This window comes from Botrytis porri (assembly GCF_014898465.1).
Source record: "Botrytis porri strain MUCL 3234 chromosome Unknown BPOR_001, whole genome shotgun sequence".
NCBI classification, from domain to species: domain Eukaryota; kingdom Fungi; phylum Ascomycota; class Leotiomycetes; order Helotiales; family Sclerotiniaceae; genus Botrytis; species Botrytis porri.
In genome coordinates this window covers 1439732-1456458 of record NW_024066075.1, presented here as the reverse complement: position 1 = coordinate 1456458, position 16727 = coordinate 1439732, and the positions used below count along the sequence as shown (strand labels likewise).

The window sequence follows — 16727 nt, the reverse complement described above, 5'->3', positions numbered from 1 at the left end:
TACAATACTCCCAACGTCACCCTCTAGTGAAATCATCACGATTTCTTTTAAAAAGAAAGAAGAGAAAAATAAAATCGGATTAATCATCATCATTGCATGGTTAACTTGAACTTTCATCAGGCACTACCTGTAATTGATCTCCCCGAACACTTGTGTTCCGATGGATCATCTACCCTAATTATCTCCAAGCATGAAACGAAATGAAACGAAATGAACAAAAATGAAAATCAAATCGCTGTATGTAAGAAACGACCACATGATCGAGAAATTTAAGAGATGAAATGGGGTTAGTCAATCATCACACAAAAAGAAAACGGAACGATTTTAGCTGTGCCTTGTTTCGTAAGTATGATGATCATATATCAAATCCGTGTACTAGGTAATTATACAAATATTCATATTCTCATACTCATCTGAGCTTCTCATCTCATTTCATCCCATAAAATCTCCTCCCAATCCAAATCCAATCATCTCCTCTCCTATCCCACCCAATCCCCCATCCACCCCCTAAGTATGACCCACTAACCCCGCCTGAGGCGCATTATCCGGATTTGTATTCGCGCCCTCAAAGCCCAAAGCCGTATTCCAAGCATCCGCCGTGGTCACATCCTTCGTGCCCAACGCACTAATTTTCGTTTTCGCATCCGCACACGCGGTTTTTGCCGCCGCATTCGCATTGCACACATTAGCCAATTGATCGCAGATTCTATTGGTGATGATATTAGGATTGAGTGCTTCTTGCTGGCCTTTGTTGACTAAGGGATCGATGGCTTGGAAGGTGAATTCGGTGTCTTTACGACCGTCGAGTCCAGCTTCGAATTTGATGGTGGGGACGCAGAGACCGAAGTCGAGACCGGTGATGGAGGAAGCTTGGGAGCTTGAGGAGGTGGAGTTGGTTAAGGCGGTAGAGGATGTAGAGTTGTTTAAGGCGACAGAGGAGGAAGCTGCGGGAGTGGCAGCGGCTGTAGCGGCCATAGTAATGGTTACAAGAGTAGTACCTCCACAAGCTGCACTTGAAGAGACCGCCGCGACGGCAGCCACAGCCACACTCGAAATATTTGAAGAAACAACACTAGCAGTGGAATTCGAAGTTGATACACTTCCGCTCGTAGCGGTAGATCCAGATGAAGTTCCCTTATTTCCCGCTGCATCTGTAGTTGTGAAATTTGAGAAACCCTGCGCAACCATTACATCTGCAACACTAAGACCATCAGCTGCAAATGGCGTTGTGGTACTTGTTGCACTATTTACATTTTCTGTTGTGCTTCCTCCTACAGCTGGATCGATCAAAGGAACGACACCGCGAAGAGCGGCTGTAGTAGGTAAAGTTGGGTCAGAACAGACATTGGGGGCGGAAACGACGAAAGGATTGAAATTTTGTTCGGCAGCTACGAGACCGCGCGCTGCGGAAATGACAGCAGGGTCATTGCCAAGTTGCGCAACGATGGCGTCGGCTTGGGTGAGTTTGCCGCAGGGGTTGGCAGCCGCGAGGAGAAATTGAATGGAGCCCCCTCCGAGGGATGCGGCTGCACCTGAGGTTCCGAAATCAGTGAGAGCAGTAATGGCAGCAATTGCTCCATTGCCTTGTTCTTGACCCAAACTAAGATTGAAAAGTTAGGATATGTGCAAAACTTGAGCACTTGTAGATAAGAGAACATACCGAGCTTCGGCCAAAGCAACTAGCAAAGAAGTGAAGATAGTCTTTGAACGCATGATGATTTGTTTTGTTTTAATATCGATGTGATAGGGTTGGTTTTGAATAAAGATAGTATGAAGATTGACCGTTTAAAAACTAAAAGATTGGACCGGCCTAATTTGAAGGATATATGTAATGAGTGTTTTAAATAATATTATAGCAAAGAACGGAGTAGTTCACAGAACTAAATGATTGAAAAGACAGTCAAACTGTAGATTGAGAGGAAGATCGAATGGATGATGATGAAAAAGAAAATTATCGAAGGAGAAACATCTTGTACTTATACATGACGAGAGTGAGAGTTGACTTCAAGGGACGATCAATCAATTTCCTGGGGATCGATGCAGACTTTGCATGCTGGTAGAAGATCATACTATACGGCGGTTAAGTTTACTGCTTGAGCAACGTCGATATCGTTGAAACTAGCAAGCTAACCCAGGAGATAGGACGAAAATGCTAGGGCTGATACAAACTTCAGATGACAGAACCTAGCTGACATCATTGACATGAACTTAAAATTGTGAGAAACCCTAGTCTTTTTCACACCGATCAAATTTTGCGAGATTACTTACCACCCTTCGCATCAAAAAACCGAACGATATTATAATTTCTGAAGAATTCCAGACATCAGATGAAGCACTTCAGTCTCACTTTTCACTATTCTAAACGTCTTGTGCCTCTACTATAAGCTTACTATAGAACGTCACTGTACCCGTTGTAGGACCCCTTGTCGGAAATCTTCGGGTAGGTCACTTAATTTGGCAGTTCTGCAAAACATACGGTCCACTCAATGAAATCTGGGGAAACAAGCTACCAGATAGATCGTAAGCTTTAAATAAATTTGATTGAAAATTTCCGAAACCCCTGCATCCCGAAATCCTTGCATTCCGAGATCGCTTATCTAATTTTAGTCTCCGTCTGAAGCTAAGGCTTTGAGACGAAGTTGAGACAAGGGGGGGTTTGAGCAGGGATCTAGCGCGGTCTAGCGAGGTCGGAACACCTCAACGACATCTTCGGTACAGATTCATGGGTCTGGAACACCAACATCGATTTCATCACAGCACTACACTGATGAATGAACAGTAAAGATCCAAAGAATGCTTTGATAGGCTTCCTTTGTACATTTTTAAACGTGTTGCCAGGATGAAATCTCGCCCAATCAAAATTTTGCGAGGAAATCGTAATAAGAACAGGAGAGTATTTTTCGCATGTTGAAAAAAAGAGTCGTGATGTGACACTTCCATCTTCAATTGTCGTTATCTAATCTTCATCTCAATCGCATGACATTATGTGATATAATATTTATCGGATCTTGCAAATCATAATAATCCAATTAATTATGCGCCCTTCTTTTGATCCTCGCCGGCATCCCATCGGACGGTTTAGCACTTGCAATCAATTCTTGGTAAGCACGATCTCCTAACGTTTTGTTAGCATTACTGATATCAGTCTAATCTTGCAGAAGAATCCTCTCACCAAACATTCCACGTGTACCATTGAGAATACCACCAGGTTCCTTCCTACCAAGTTTTCGATCCCAAGTCTCATAATCGGAATTAATGTCGAATTCTCTCAAAGTCATAGCCATTGCGATCTTCATTTCAAGAAGAGCAAGTTCTTGTCCAATACAATCTCGGGGTCCCCTTTCAAATGGTCGCCAAGCATTCTTTGGGATTTCTTGGAAGTTGTCCGGTGCAGGCATGAATCGTTCAGGAATGAATTCGTAAGGGGAAGGGAAAAGATCCTCCCGGTGATGTATAGTATGGACACAAACCATTACCATGAAATCCTTAGTAGGGTATTGTCGACCTTCATATTCAAGCACGAGATCATCGCCATGTCGCGCTGTATCTGCGGGTGGGTACCTCCGAAGGGTTTCCTTAATACAGCTATATACGTATGGTAGCTGATTTACTATACTCGGGTTTTCTTTGATCATATCTCCAGTCCTTGAAGTGTCCTTTCCAAATACCCTATCCAATTCATCTCGCGCTTTGGCTAAACATTTAGGATTTTTACCTAAGAGATGGTACGTGTAGGCAATAGTACTCGAAGTAGTGTCGTGGCCAGCGAATAGAAACGTTTTCATTTGATCGATTGATACTTGCTTGAAAGTTTGATCCAATCCTCGATCACCCAATGCGACGTTGTCCTCCTCTTGTTGGAGAATATATTCGTCGAGAGCAGTATCAATAACAGGCTTTTTCTTACCTTTCGTGGCACTCCCTTCCTTTTCTGCGAATCGAGTATCCAGTACTTTGTTAATATAGCCGTCCATTTTCCATTTGTAATACTTTCGCATGATTGGACCTAAAGGGTTTAGATTTACCAATGGATTTGTCGCAACAATTTTTGGTGTCCAAGAGATAGAATTTCGAAAATATTCGACCAGTTCACTCTTCATCGTTTGAGAGTTCAAATTGATATCTAGAACAACATGACCCATTATATCAATCGTCAAGAATGCAGCCGCTTCTTCAATTGGATAGACTTCTCCCGAGTCGGCAAGTTTGCCCAAGACATCGCGAAAGATTTCTACCTCGTCGACAAGACTGGGCATAAGTGTTGTCAGATGAGCAATAGCAAACCCTTGATTAAACAGTGCCCGGTTCTTCTTCCACTCCAAACCTTCAGTAAGTAAAATACTTCTCTTCCCGGTAATATGGCCAACATATTGCCCAGTGACAATTGATTTTGGGAGTGAGTGGTTTTGCGTGCATTGTGCAGCGAGATTCTTTCCAACGTCAGTTACTTGATGCTACCTATTGACGCTTTCGTAAATATCATGACCGGAAGGAATAAACATACCGGATCACAAATAATGATTTGTCTCCAACGAAAGAATGGCCAATTGTCCAGGATGAACATGTCCTTTAAGTTGTACTTGTCGTATATCATGGTCATAATACCATGAGGATGTGCAGTCATTGGTGCGTGAGCATATTGATCGCCCATGGATTTCAATGTGCCTAGCAAAGTACTGAAAGGCGGGCAAGGTATTCCAGATGCCTATCGAGTTGGTCAGCATGCGTAGAATTGAAGGAGAGATTGACATTTACATATTCCTTGTATGAATTTCTGTATTGAATGAATCTTACCACCCAGGCTGCGGTGGTTATTGCGAGAATTGTGACAATGAGCATTATAACCTTATTGGGAAGCAATATATTGCCAATAGGACCAGAGCTGTTCTCAAGAGATAACAGTGTTTGGTTTCCCATATTGAAGATTTGGCGAAAGTTTGAAGCCAAAAAATGCCGCGAATGCTACGCGTTGGAGCCGTGAAACTCGTGAAGGGCTGACAATTACCATTACCTCGATGAGTAACACATTATGCTCCTTCGAATTGATACAAGTTAGAAATCCGTTGCAAAGATATATACTCGAGAATATTCTCGATAATTGATACTTCACCACCCACCTCTCACAATCTCACGGTGAATGTAATAAGACAGACAAGACAGTCAACGCGAATTCCACCCCGTTCAAGACAACATTCGATTTTTGCAACAACAATGCCGGAAATTAGTCCAGTAAATCAACCGAAGTTTAACCACCCGTCGACTTTCCGTGTGGGTTACATAAGCGAACTCGAAACACGTCCAATTGCAAGTCATTCTCCTCTTCCCGAGTGAATTGAACTCTCCCAAGTACACTCATTATATTTCTATATAATATTGGAGACGGTACCAACAAGGTACATAACATCACAGTGAATATCAAATCACCTGGGCACCCTTCTCTCTGACCTTCATATATTCAATCAACAGAGAACAACTTGTCTCCGGGGAGATTACTCGGGAATCCAGCTATCTATCTATCTGCTAAAGAAACAAGAAGCGAAGATAGAAACCCCGAAGTTGTTTATAGATCACGGGCATATACTCATGATATCTTGCTATTAAATATCACGAAACATGAGATGCCATATATTGGACAGGCGACCCATTTGATAGGGCAGTGTAATTTTCTCTTCAAAAGGTATATTCGTTAGAATTCAAAATATATTTCTACAGATGGTATATACTCGTCTCTACCCATAATCTAAAATCGCTCTCTACCGCTATAATACAAGAAGTGGAAAATGTGCAGCAAAAAAAGAATACATGAACCAACGCATATATTCCCTCAAGCAGTCTTCCATCCTATCAGTGCACCCAGTTTCGCCACATGTTTCAAGAATCCCCTTGTAGGATCATGAGCTCTTCTCCATCTGTAATATGCCAATAATCCGCCAATTACGATCGGTGAAGTCAATACACTTACCAAACCCACTATGATCAATTTGCCCTGCTTCTGGCTCTTCTTTACAATTTCGGAATACCGCTCATTGCTGAAACTAACACGGGAGTACTTGGTTTGCCATCCAAGACGAGGTACGTATACACTCAATGTTTCTTCCAACCATTTGCGGAATTTGTAGACCGGCGAGATAACGGCTGCGCGCATTTCAAAGTAGTTTTCGAAAGCTAGATCGTTGATAGCGTGTGCATCGGCTTTACGGATTTCGGAGTAAACGCCAAGAGCAACAGAACGACAGGCTTCGGTGCTGAGAAGGGGGAAATTGCGCCTCTCGTCATCGAGAACGGAGTAGAGAACGCGGACATCTTCCAGACCCGCGTTCATTCCTTGTCCGTAAAATGGAACCATGGCGTGAGCGGCATCACCGAGGATGACGACTGAATCTAGGAAATGGTAAGGTTTGCATTTTATGCTTATGAGTGGAAGATGTGGGTTATTTTTGAATGATGATATTAAAGAAGCATGATCGATTAGTTTTGTGACACCTGGGAAATGTTGGTCGAAGAAAGCCGGGACATCTTTAGCGTCGTTTTCGAGCTCATTGAACGACCTCGATGGCATGAAGAGAGTGCAAGTAAATGAACCATCCTAATATGTGTAAGAAGAAAATCGAAAAGAAAAGAAAACAGGGCCTACATACCGTGCTAGGGATTGCGATGAACATAAAATCTTTACCGGGCCAGATATGCAAGTGATGTGGAGATATTTTAAACCGAGATGCTGGATCCTCCCCAGTTGGCTTTTGAGCATCTATCGTGAACTCACACCACAAAGTATCGATATACTCTTGCTGATAATCCATTCGGAGATATTTCATTAAGTGATAACGTGTAGCCGAATGAGCCCCATCAGCTCCAATGAGGAAATCAAAATCTACTTCCACTTCTTGGTCTCTAATTTCGACGGACCATTGAAGAGATTTTCCACCGTGAACTTCAAACCATGCCTTTTTGTTTTTAAAATCAGCTCCAGTTAGTTTGTGATTGAACTTGAATTTGACATTGGGAAGAGACTCGAGCTCATCGAGTAATCTTTTATTGAGATCTCCTCTGTCAACAGCATATATTGACTAAATATCGTGTTAGTAATGGCATTGCTACTGTCGTCATAGATATTCATACTCTTCCATATATATCATAGTCTTGAGACTGTTCGTAAAGCTCCTTATTAGCCGTTTCGCCGTGAATCATCCTACCTCCCATCGGTATCGCCTCCTTCATGATACTATCAAGAAGTGCTGTGCGACCAGATTGTCTTATGGCATTGATGCCCCGCTCTGATAAAGCGAGATTGATAGATTTTGTGAAATTGAGAGGTGTTGTGGAAGGATCCCGAAGATCTAAGTCTTTGTTAATGGGGGGGATCACAAGATTGACTCGTAAGTTCGCAAGCCCGATGTAGCAATGATGAAAGGGATCTGTTCTCCAGTAATGTATACATCTAGAGAGAACTGGAAAAGGGTACAATGTGCCAAACTGAACTTGATTCAACCTTCCGGAACACCACCAACATGAAAGCTTCCCCTTGTGAAATTGGTGGCGATATCTTCACATGACTCATCTACATGAAGGAAAGGAACTTCAAAATGAGAGTCTCTGTGCCGGATTGGAAGTGAACTTTCACTGAGGTGTTTTGTCATGTACAGATTGTCTCTAAATTTCCTTGAGTAGTTCCTGTGCATTGCAAACTAACCAGGCAAAAATATGATAGAACCAAAACTTACCACTTCGGAGTTCATATATCTCTACATCATCCCCTCGTTGAGCTGCATATAAAGCTGCCAAAGCTCCAACCGGGCCAGCTCCAATAATAACAGTCTTCTGTCTTGAAGATTGTCCAGACATCTTCGATTAAATTGTCGACTCAAAAAGATTGAGGCAAATTTTTAAGAATCCTATTTGGCTTATGGCATCTTGAAAATATATAGTACTCCGGTCCGGTGACTTTTCATTAGTGAAGGGTCTATTTGGTAAGACTTTAGCATTTTTAGAAATCATTTCACTAAAATCACTCCTCATCTCACGTGATCGTATGATTTAATGAAATATTATGAACACTAAGCTGAAACAAGATACCGCCTTAGCACAAATTGTTAATTTAATTGGCTACTTGTCTTGACGCCCTTTCTAGAACACATTTTGGGAACACGGCTGACAGAAATTTACCAGAAATTTAATTTCGCCTTGTCCTACTTCACTAGGTTATAACGAGACTGTTTAACCGTCAAGGTCTCTCGGAAAGTCTGTATACTCCCGTATTATAAATTCCTTGTAGATCTTCTTCAATATGGCATCAGACGACTCGGCATCTCCAAGAAAATGCATAGGCGTTGATTGCGAGAATGAAGCTGGCTCATTACAATGTCCAACATGTTTAAAGCTTGGCACGAAAGACAGCTTTTTCTGTTCGCAAGACTGTTTTAAGAAGAGTTGGGTATGTACACTTCAATCCTTTCTCATCCATCCCACAAAGTATTTTCGGCCCTCTCAGCAAATTGGCACAGCATCAGATGTCATCCACTTTGATTGCCCCTCGGAGGAGGTTTTGGAGGGGTCAAGTGTTCAATTCAGCGCAATGCTAACAATGTTCACAGAGTGAACATAAGAAAGTTCACAAGTCACAGAGTAATTTCCTCAGTAATATCTTTACCCCAAAAGTTGTTTCTAAACCCGATCCAGCTACCGGACTATTCAATCCATTTCCTACCTTTCCATTTACCGGGTCGTTACGACCTGTTTACCCATTATCCGACCATCGAGAGGTACCAAAAACTATTCAGCACCCCGATTACTGGAGAGATGGAGTTCCACGCAGCGAAAGAACTAGTCAAAGAAACAAGATTGAGATCTTGAACAAGGAACAGCAGGAAGGCATGAGAAAGGTTTGTCGATTGGGTAGAGAAGTTTTGGACATCGCAGCCGCAGCCGCCAAACCTGGAGTTACTACCGACTACATTGATGAGATCGTACACAAAGCTTGCTTGGAGAGAAACGTGAGTACCTTGTCGAGAGATCAATCGAATGTACTGATCAGCCTAGTCGTATCCTTCTCCTCTCAACTACTGCGATTTCCCAAAGTCCGTCTGCACATCCGTCAACGAAGTCATTTGCCATGGTATTCCAGATAGGCGGGTTTTGAAAGATGGTGATATTCTGAATATCGACGTTACACTATACCACGGAGGCTTCCACGGCGATCTCAACGAAACATATTATATTGGCGATAAAGCAAAGGCGGACCCTGACACCGTACGAGTGGTGGAAGCTGCACGAGAATGTTTGGATCTAGCCATCAAAATCGTTAAGCCTGGAGTACTGTTCCGAGATTTTGGAAATGTTATAGAAAAGCGCGCCAAGGAGTCGAATTGTAGCGTCATCAAGGCATATTGTGGTCATGGAATCAACAGCTTGTTTCATTGCGCCCCAAATATTCCTCATTATGCGAAGAATAAGGCTGTAGGTGCAGCAAAACCTGGAATGTGCTTCACAATCGAGCCCATGATTGCATTAGGAACACACAAGGATAAGACCTGGCCAGATAACTGGACTAGTGTCACTCAAGATGGAAAGAAAACTGCCCAATTTGGTATGTAATTTTGGACTCATTGACTGTGATCATCTACTAACATCTAGCAGAGCATACTCTTTTGATCACAGATGATGGTTGTGAAATATTGACAGGAAGACTACCCGACTCTCCTGGTGGACCCATACCAATGCCAGTCGTTGCCGAGGAGACCAATGGGGAGACGAAGGAAGTGGCAGCTTGAAAGACAATTAGTATAGATAGATTATAGCCAAGCCAATAGCCAACAGGGCCATATCGAGGGTAATGAGGGGAAGAGGGTAAATTTTGTGACCCCATGAATCCTGTGTGAATAGGAAATGGCATTCCCAAGCTCCGAACCACTAGTCATCCCAAAGATATGATAGCCTCTAAGACTAATAAATCAGGAGGCAATTAGGAGTAAATCTGAATACCGCTTTCCAACACAATACTTGAAGCCTTGACAGTACGAATACATCTATTTCACTTCTACCTATCTATCTACGAGTCGTTCATGCCCCTGACAAATATGCACAATTTATACATGCATAAGCGAATGAAATACTGTATTACCTTTTATCCTATCAGAAGAGATCAAATCCTAGATCTTGATCTATCAACACAATAACTCCGTACTATGTAACAAACTTTCTAATAAGTCTCCAAGAGCTTCGTCATTCGCCGCTTGTAGATCATCATCCGAATCTTTCCCACTTACTATAAGCTTCTAGGAAAAGCGAACTACTGTGGTACTGCATAAGAAATAATTCTGCCAACATCATCTAGATTCTTCTCTCACCAAGGTGCAATCAACACGGGTGCCGATTTTGGAGGATTTCCCCACCTTTAGAGCTTAAACTTGAAATACCCATACTCAAAAAAAATCCCTTCAGAAAACAGACAACAAACAACACGCACGCAACCATCCGAGCTCCTAGAAGCAACATCTTGACTCGAATATATATTCGGAGACCTTCATCGCAGATATTGCAACTTGAGAAAATATACAAAAGGCTTTCTAATCGCGTATTCGACGCGATTCACATAGGTTGCCCAAGATGATGTCAGGAGAGGCATGGTTGTACCTGTTGGCGGTGCTTATCAACGCCGTCAATCTGTTCTTGCAGGTATTCTTCACTATTATGTATAGTGATCTCGAGTGGTAAGTTTGATTTCACTTTGTTACCTCTTCAATCCAGGATTGCGGAGGATTCGGACAGGTGGACAGAGTGATAGAGACTTGGCCTCCACCATATGCGATAAGCATGTATATCGTCGACCCTTTGCTACTGGGAGGGAACAGCTCAAGCTTCATCATACTACGAAATAATGCTAACAACGAATGGCACAGTGATTACATCAACCCTATCGATCTTTGCAACCGTTTGAACACGTACATTATTCCTGAAGCCGCAGTTCATGGGTTCTTGACCTTCTTGTTCCTTATCAACGGGTACTGGGTTGCGCTCGTTCTCAATCTGCCACTCGTGGCATTCAATGTCAAGAAGTAGGTTCCCGCTGCAGTGTTGGAATATCAATATTTTAGGCATTCGCTCTAACAGATATGTAGGATTCTCGATAACGCACATCTTCTCGATGCTACCGAAATTTTCAGAAAGCTCAATGTCCACAAGAAAGTAAGATAATACTTGGTTGCATGTCTCATCATATTCTTAAGCTCTCACTAATATCCATCCCTCAATAGGAATCCTTCATCAAGCTCGGTTTCCATCTTGTCATGTTCTTCTTCTACCTCTACTCTATGATCGTTGCCTTGATCCGGGACGAGTCGCATTGACTTGAGAACACCATCGGCGACCGGTACAAAGTGGAGGCATAGGTATAGCTATAGGTTCTATGGTCAAGGGCAGAGCTTGCTCGACGAGACGGAACTAAAAGACTACGGAAAATGGGTGGCAGGTTTTACATGTGCCATGATCTCTACGATATGTTAACTACGAATGAATGGTATGGCTGAATGAATGGATGAATGGTGGCAGTTTGGGTGTAATGGTAGTGCTCATTCCATTGGTTTTGAGCCTGGCAGGAAAATGGGGAGAATTCCATAACGGGTGGACTTCGTACAGAAGCTTCATGTGGATAGATACCTAACATGCTAGAAAAGGCATGGTTTTTTTTTGATATGAATGAATCTTGTTGTTTTGCGATTATCAAATATTCATGAACTTGTCTTTAGTAGCATTTTTGAAATATATTCTGTGCCATAAACACCATCTGATCTAACCAATGATTGCCTCTTCTTCCAATTGATAGACTAAAGCTTACGGCGCCTTGTATGTATCGCCTGCATGATCACGTGTTTGTGTTTTCAGCCTCGTCATTCTATCATGAAAATAGTCTCGCGCCTTGTACTCGAGTTTAACTTTGTGAGACGAAAAAGACAACTAAAATTTTCTACAAATATTCGCTCTCAATTTTGTTCTTCCCATCAATTCAAATCGAAGCTCTCGAAATGGCGGACTTCGGCGCATATCCGCCCAATATGGCACCTCAAAATGCCCTCATAGTTCGAAATGCAGAAGGTCCAGAACATGCCGTGGTTCAATACAACGCTGATAATCTGGCCCGCGCGACACAGGGTCCTGCCAATCCTTTCAAAGACGAAAAAAGCTCACTTAAGCGCAAAAATGTACTTACTGGACATGCAGAGGAGACCTATATTAGTGAACATACGTTTCGAGATCAATATCGAGCGGTGGAACGGAGAGGGAATCATCTTTCAGGTGCGGAAGCCAAGGAGGAAGCTGCTAGGATACGAAGTAAAAGACAGAAGAAGGGAGATTCAAGTATAGCGGAAGGCGACAACGCGTATGTCGGACCTTGGGCAAAGTATAAAAGGGAAGAATATGAGGAGGTTAATGAAGATGAACCATTGCGAAGCGATGAAGAATACGAAGAGATTGAAGAGGAGGAGGATGTAATAGAGAGTGGAACTGTCATTGCTGCACCACCGCAAGCTTTGGCGAGACGTCAAGAGGTCGAAGAATTGGGCGAGGAGACAACGACTTTCGAAGGAAGCGAACAGTATGATTATCAGGGACGAACATACATGCACGTTCCGCTGGATCTGGACGTAGATTTGAAGAAGGAGGCTGGAAGTTTCAAGAACTATGTACCGAAGAAGATGATACACACTTGGAAAGGACATACAAAACCTGTTGTTGGAATACGATTCTTCCCGGAATCAGGGCATTTACTTCTTTCAGGAAGTGCCGATACGACAGTCAAAATTTGGGATGCTCATCATTCAAGAGAGCTATTACGAACATATTCAGGTCACACGAAAGCTTTAACAGATATCGCATTCAATGCTACCGGCACACAATTCATCTCTGGCTCCTACGACCGCATGATGAAATTATGGGACACTGAAACAGGTCAATGTATAAACCGGTTCACAACTGGCAAAACTCCTCACGTCATTCGCTTCAACCCCGATCCCGAACATAGCAACGAATTTCTGGCTGGTATGGCCGACAAGAAGATTGTACAATTCGATACCCGTACTCGCGAACTCGTACAAGAATATGATCACCATCTTGCAGCTGTCAATACCATTACATTCGTGGATGAAAACCGACGCTTCATCACTACATCCGATGATAAATCACTACGGGCTTGGGATTACAATATTCCAGTCCCTATCAAATTTATTGCCGAACCACACATGTACTCTATGACACGTGCTTCCCTACATCCGTCTAAAAAATGGGTAGCATATCAATCGTCTGATAATAATATCTTCGTTTATGGAGCTACAGACAAATTCCGTCAAAATCGAAAGAAAGTTTTCAAGGGACATAATAATGCGGGTTATGCTATCGATGTGGCATGTAGTCCTGATGGACAATTCCTTGCGTCGGGAGATAGTGGTGGTTATGTTTGTTTCTGGGATTGGAAACAGTGCAAGATGTATCATAAGTTCCAGGCGAGTAAAGAAGCTGTTACGTGCGTGGAGTGGAGTCCTCAAGAGAGCTCGAAGGTTGCTACGGCGGGGTTAGATGGCGCGATTAGGTATTGGGATTAATGGATCTTTTGTGAAAGGGGAAGAAAGGGGGGGGCGGAGAATGTATGTATGTATGTATGTATGTATGTATGATAGATATATCCAAGTCGAGATCCATAGGATTTAGAAACCAATCAATGATGAGATTCTAATATTGGGGAAGTTCTTACACTTTTGTATCAAGTGGAATCTCTTTCTGTGGTGATATTGTTCGCCTAACATCAACTCTCGCTGCAAGTATCTGAGGTATCAGTTTCATTGCTAAAGATGTCTGAAAGACGTGGTGGGATTTCTGTCATAGTACCTGAGTATATCAGAGGCTTCACCCGTATTTGTGTTATATTTGTCTGGGTTGCTTATTATAATAGCGATACACGGAACTCACAATCCAAACTCCTTTGCCTTTTTCTCTTTCAAATTTAAGTAGCTGGACGTTATTAGTCAAATACTCCTTGTGATATTACCTAGCGATTGTCTGTAGTGACGAAGTGGAAGGAGAAGGATTTGGGAAGAGATGTGACGAGATGGATGTGGATATTTCTTGGTTTGTATTAATTAGGTACTTGGTAGAGTTCTAGATTTCTCGTTTGGATAGGGTAGGGGAGATCCGACTTTTGATTTGTTTGTTTTTGGGGGGGGGGGGGTTTCTTTTCGTGTTAAATATCATGCTGTTGGAGTTTTGGGTTGTCATCAACTACCTCAGAAGCCTATCTAGTATCTATTCATGATTCCCAGGTCGTTTACAATATTCCAATTTATTTTCACGTTCAATATTCATATCCATGCCACAATATTCTCTTCCCCATCTCAGGCCTCCTTTTATCTTCATCACATCTCGTTTGATACTATATAACACTAACACTACACTACAGTGACTATCACAGCCCATGCTATCCCAGTTTTTCTCGGGTTCACCATCTCATACTCACCAGAATGACCACACATGACCCCAACCTCGATCCCTTACCCCGCCATTATCTTCCATTCTGTTTGATTTTGAAAGACCTGCATTACTAACTGTACATACCATTGATTTCTGAAGCGTAGGAATTACCACTCCGTTGGAATATGTTGTGTTGAATCTTTTTGGAGGGGGGGTGGCTAGTCGGTTCAGATGTTTAGATGAGATGAGAGGAAGATACAATATCCCTTTATAGGGAGGAAGACAAATATTACACAACTCCACACACAACACCGTGCACTACTCACCCTTCCATTGACTGAATTCACACACACCCATTAATTTGCGCGTTGGGTGGTACGTATACTATTCCATGGTACGTTGAACCCGAGGAAAGATGCGTTTGTACCTTTTTTCTTGTTGGATGTTTGGGGGTGGCGAAGGATAGAGAAAAGAATGGTGAGAATGGGGACGGAGGGAGGGGAGAGAAATATGAAGAGCATTAGATAACATACAAGAACTACAATTACCATATTCATCAATAGCACAACGACCTCCTAGATAATCACTCGAGCATGTGGTGGTACGTGGAGATGCGATTTGAATGTTGTCTCTGAAGGTTGGGTGTAGTAGGGAGGAGGAAAGTGATGAGGATGAGGATGGGGAGGAAATAGGGAAGAGGATAGTGATGCATTTTTGTACTTGTTTGTTGTTGTTTTTTGGAGGGAGAGTTTTTGGGTAATTGGCGCGGGTGGGTTTTACGTGGGTGTAGGTAGATAGATAGTAGTTATTGATGTCGATGTTGGAATCAAAATCTCAATAGTAATAGAAGATATAATCTTTAGATCTCACCACCAATAACATCCACAATATACAACATAAAACCCACTAAACCCCACCAACCCCAACTCCCAAGAACCAACAAGACGGGAACTGTCCCTTTGAATCCTCAACCATCCCCATATCAGCGCATTTATCCTCTTCATCCCATATATCTCTCGTCAATTCACCGTTTCCTTATCATCATCATATGTACCAGTATTCACCTCACATATCCGATTGTCCCGATTATTCCGAAATCCGGGGTCAACAGGGATTTACGGAAGGGCTTACCGAAAATTTGTGATGGGGAGTAAGATGTGTGGGAATGGATAAATGGATAAATTGATAGATGAGTAAATTGTTTAGCGAGATTATGTATGGGGTTTTGCTGACGGTGGGTTTGTGGGCTGGGGAATGTTTGGGTTTGGATTTGGACTTGGGTTCTGGGCTTTGGATTTGGGGCTTTGGACTTTGGATTGCGGTTTTGGATAGTATTGGTGGGATTTGTAATGGCGTTGGGAAAGTATGGAATGAAGGGGGGGCGTGCAAAACTAATTGGTTTTTGGGTGTTGCTATTGAATTATCTTTCTTCTTTGGTTGGTTGTTGAAGGTGTAGGCGCGAGCTTGTTGGTATATATGGGTGTTGAAGGATGAAGGAGTGCATAAAGATATCTGAGATCACGGGGAGAGAATCCATAGAATGTAAGATGTGATGTGAGGAATACTATTATGTTCTATCTGGTCAGAAGATTAGATGTAAATGCTTGGTAATATGATGTGCTTATTATTCGAATCTTGTATGGAGAGCGATTTGGCCGATGGCGGTCTCTGCTAGGTATGAGTGTCTTTGTTCCTGCTATATCAAGGGTATCTCCATCATAATTGATAAATTTCTTCTCTTCTAATGACTCATTGCTGCTTGGCGATGACTGGACCCTATGCGAAGTGCCACGAAGTGCTGACTCCTTTTATCTCTTTGAGAGGATAGACTTATGCGATGGTAGATAGCACTGCGTTGTGAGAACGAAGAACAACTGGGTTAGTGAAATATCAAGTGAGATTGATTAGCCATTCAATGTAAGAGCTAAAGGTTTGAGAGAATGTGTTAGTTTCGAGATGATCATTCAACAGATACTGAATATTGGCCATCGGAGCCACCTCCATGAGAGTTACTTGAACAGTCCAGTGCGCACAACGAGCAATCAGAATGAGAAGCTCAAAACCCGCCCATCATTTTCACTCCCATGGACATAGACTATAAAGATAGTAAACAACGAACATTGTGTGAGATGTTTTCGAGCGCAGCGAGCAATGGGGATTTGGGGGCTTGCCCCCATGATAACCAAGAAGAGGCACGAAAGTCGTCGACTTTGCGAGTTTATTGGCCAAGAACTCTCGGCTTTGCTCTTTCATCTCCGAGATGAGCCATGTTG

The 16727-nt window shown here is 42.6% G+C and overlaps 7 protein-coding genes across 7 annotated transcripts; 3 read left to right on the top strand and 4 right to left on the bottom strand.

Moving 5' to 3' along the window:
* Window positions 1-507: 507 nt before the first annotated feature.
* Window positions 508-1713, bottom strand: EAF01_000405 (uncharacterized protein; the record flags this gene model as incomplete). Its single annotated transcript, XM_038908655.1, has 2 exons — window positions 508-1600; window positions 1661-1713. 2 exons carry the CDS (start codon window positions 1711-1713, stop codon window positions 508-510), a joined length of 1146 nt encoding a protein of 381 aa, XP_038775561.1.
* Window positions 1714-2261: 548 nt separating this feature from the next.
* Window positions 2262-5188, bottom strand: EAF01_000404 (uncharacterized protein). The gene is made up of 4 exons (XM_038908654.1): window positions 4756-5188; window positions 4505-4705; window positions 3173-4430; window positions 2262-3115 (listed from the first exon to the last, which is right to left on the bottom strand). The coding sequence occupies exons 1-4, from the start codon at window positions 4915-4917 to the stop codon at window positions 3030-3032; spliced, it is 1707 nt and encodes a 568-aa protein (XP_038775560.1). The 5' UTR covers window positions 4918-5188; the 3' UTR covers window positions 2262-3029.
* Window positions 5189-5667: 479 nt separating this feature from the next.
* EAF01_000403 (uncharacterized protein) lies at window positions 5668-7947 on the bottom strand. Its single transcript, XM_038908653.1, has 4 exons — window positions 7722-7947; window positions 7120-7337; window positions 6639-7067; window positions 5668-6586 (listed from the first exon to the last, which is right to left on the bottom strand). The coding sequence occupies exons 1-4, from the start codon at window positions 7840-7842 to the stop codon at window positions 5825-5827; spliced, it is 1530 nt and encodes a 509-aa protein (XP_038775559.1). The 5' UTR covers window positions 7843-7947; the 3' UTR covers window positions 5668-5824.
* A 337-nt stretch (window positions 7948-8284) lies between these two features.
* EAF01_000402 (uncharacterized protein) lies at window positions 8285-9767 on the top strand (the record flags this gene model as incomplete). The annotated part of the gene is made up of 4 exons (XM_038908652.1): window positions 8285-8431; window positions 8592-8990; window positions 9037-9583; window positions 9634-9767. The coding sequence occupies 4 exons, from the start codon at window positions 8285-8287 to the stop codon at window positions 9765-9767; spliced, it is 1227 nt and encodes a 408-aa protein (XP_038775558.1).
* Window positions 9768-10168: 401 nt separating this feature from the next.
* Window positions 10169-11753, top strand: EAF01_000401 (uncharacterized protein). The gene is made up of 4 exons (XM_038908651.1): window positions 10169-10706; window positions 10896-11051; window positions 11115-11181; window positions 11250-11753. Exons 1-4 carry the CDS (start codon window positions 10603-10605, stop codon window positions 11340-11342), a joined length of 420 nt encoding a protein of 139 aa, XP_038775557.1. The 5' UTR covers window positions 10169-10602; the 3' UTR covers window positions 11343-11753.
* Window positions 11754-12017: 264 nt separating this feature from the next.
* EAF01_000400 (uncharacterized protein) lies at window positions 12018-13592 on the top strand (the record flags this gene model as incomplete). The annotated part of the gene is made up of 1 exon (XM_038908650.1): window positions 12018-13592. One exon carries the CDS (start codon window positions 12018-12020, stop codon window positions 13590-13592), a length of 1575 nt encoding a protein of 524 aa, XP_038775556.1.
* Window positions 13593-14496: 904 nt separating this feature from the next.
* On the bottom strand, window positions 14497-14811 carry EAF01_000399 (uncharacterized protein; the record flags this gene model as incomplete). The annotated part of the gene is made up of 2 exons (XM_038908649.1): window positions 14497-14720; window positions 14781-14811. The coding sequence occupies 2 exons, from the start codon at window positions 14809-14811 to the stop codon at window positions 14497-14499; spliced, it is 255 nt and encodes an 84-aa protein (XP_038775555.1).
* Between the last annotated feature and the right edge of the window lie 1916 nt (window positions 14812-16727).

Coding starts and splice junctions, on each gene's coding strand:
- EAF01_000403 (XM_038908653.1), bottom strand. CDS start 7,842: ATGTCTGGACAATCTTCAAGACAGAAGACTGTTATTATTGGAGCTGGC. Junction 7,068..7,119: donor ACTATGATATATATGGAAGA/GTATGAATATCT, acceptor CACGATATTTAG/TCAATATATGCTGTTGACAG. Junction 6,587..6,638: donor TCATCGCAATCCCTAGCACG/GTATGTAGGCCC, acceptor TACACATATTAG/GATGGTTCATTTACTTGCAC.
- EAF01_000401 (XM_038908651.1), top strand. CDS start 10,603: ATGATGTCAGGAGAGGCATGGTTGTACCTGTTGGCGGTGCTTATCAAC. Junction 10,707..10,895: donor ATGTATAGTGATCTCGAGTG/GTAAGTTTGATT, acceptor CGAATGGCACAG/TGATTACATCAACCCTATCG. Junction 11,052..11,114: donor GTGGCATTCAATGTCAAGAA/GTAGGTTCCCGC, acceptor ACAGATATGTAG/GATTCTCGATAACGCACATC.
- EAF01_000404 (XM_038908654.1), bottom strand. CDS start 4,917: ATGGGAAACCAAACACTGTTATCTCTTGAGAACAGCTCTGGTCCTATT. Junction 4,706..4,755: donor GAAATTCATACAAGGAATAT/GTAAATGTCAAT, acceptor CCAACTCGATAG/GCATCTGGAATACCTTGCCC. Junction 4,431..4,504: donor AAATCATTATTTGTGATCCG/GTATGTTTATTC, acceptor GACGTTGGAAAG/AATCTCGCTGCACAATGCAC.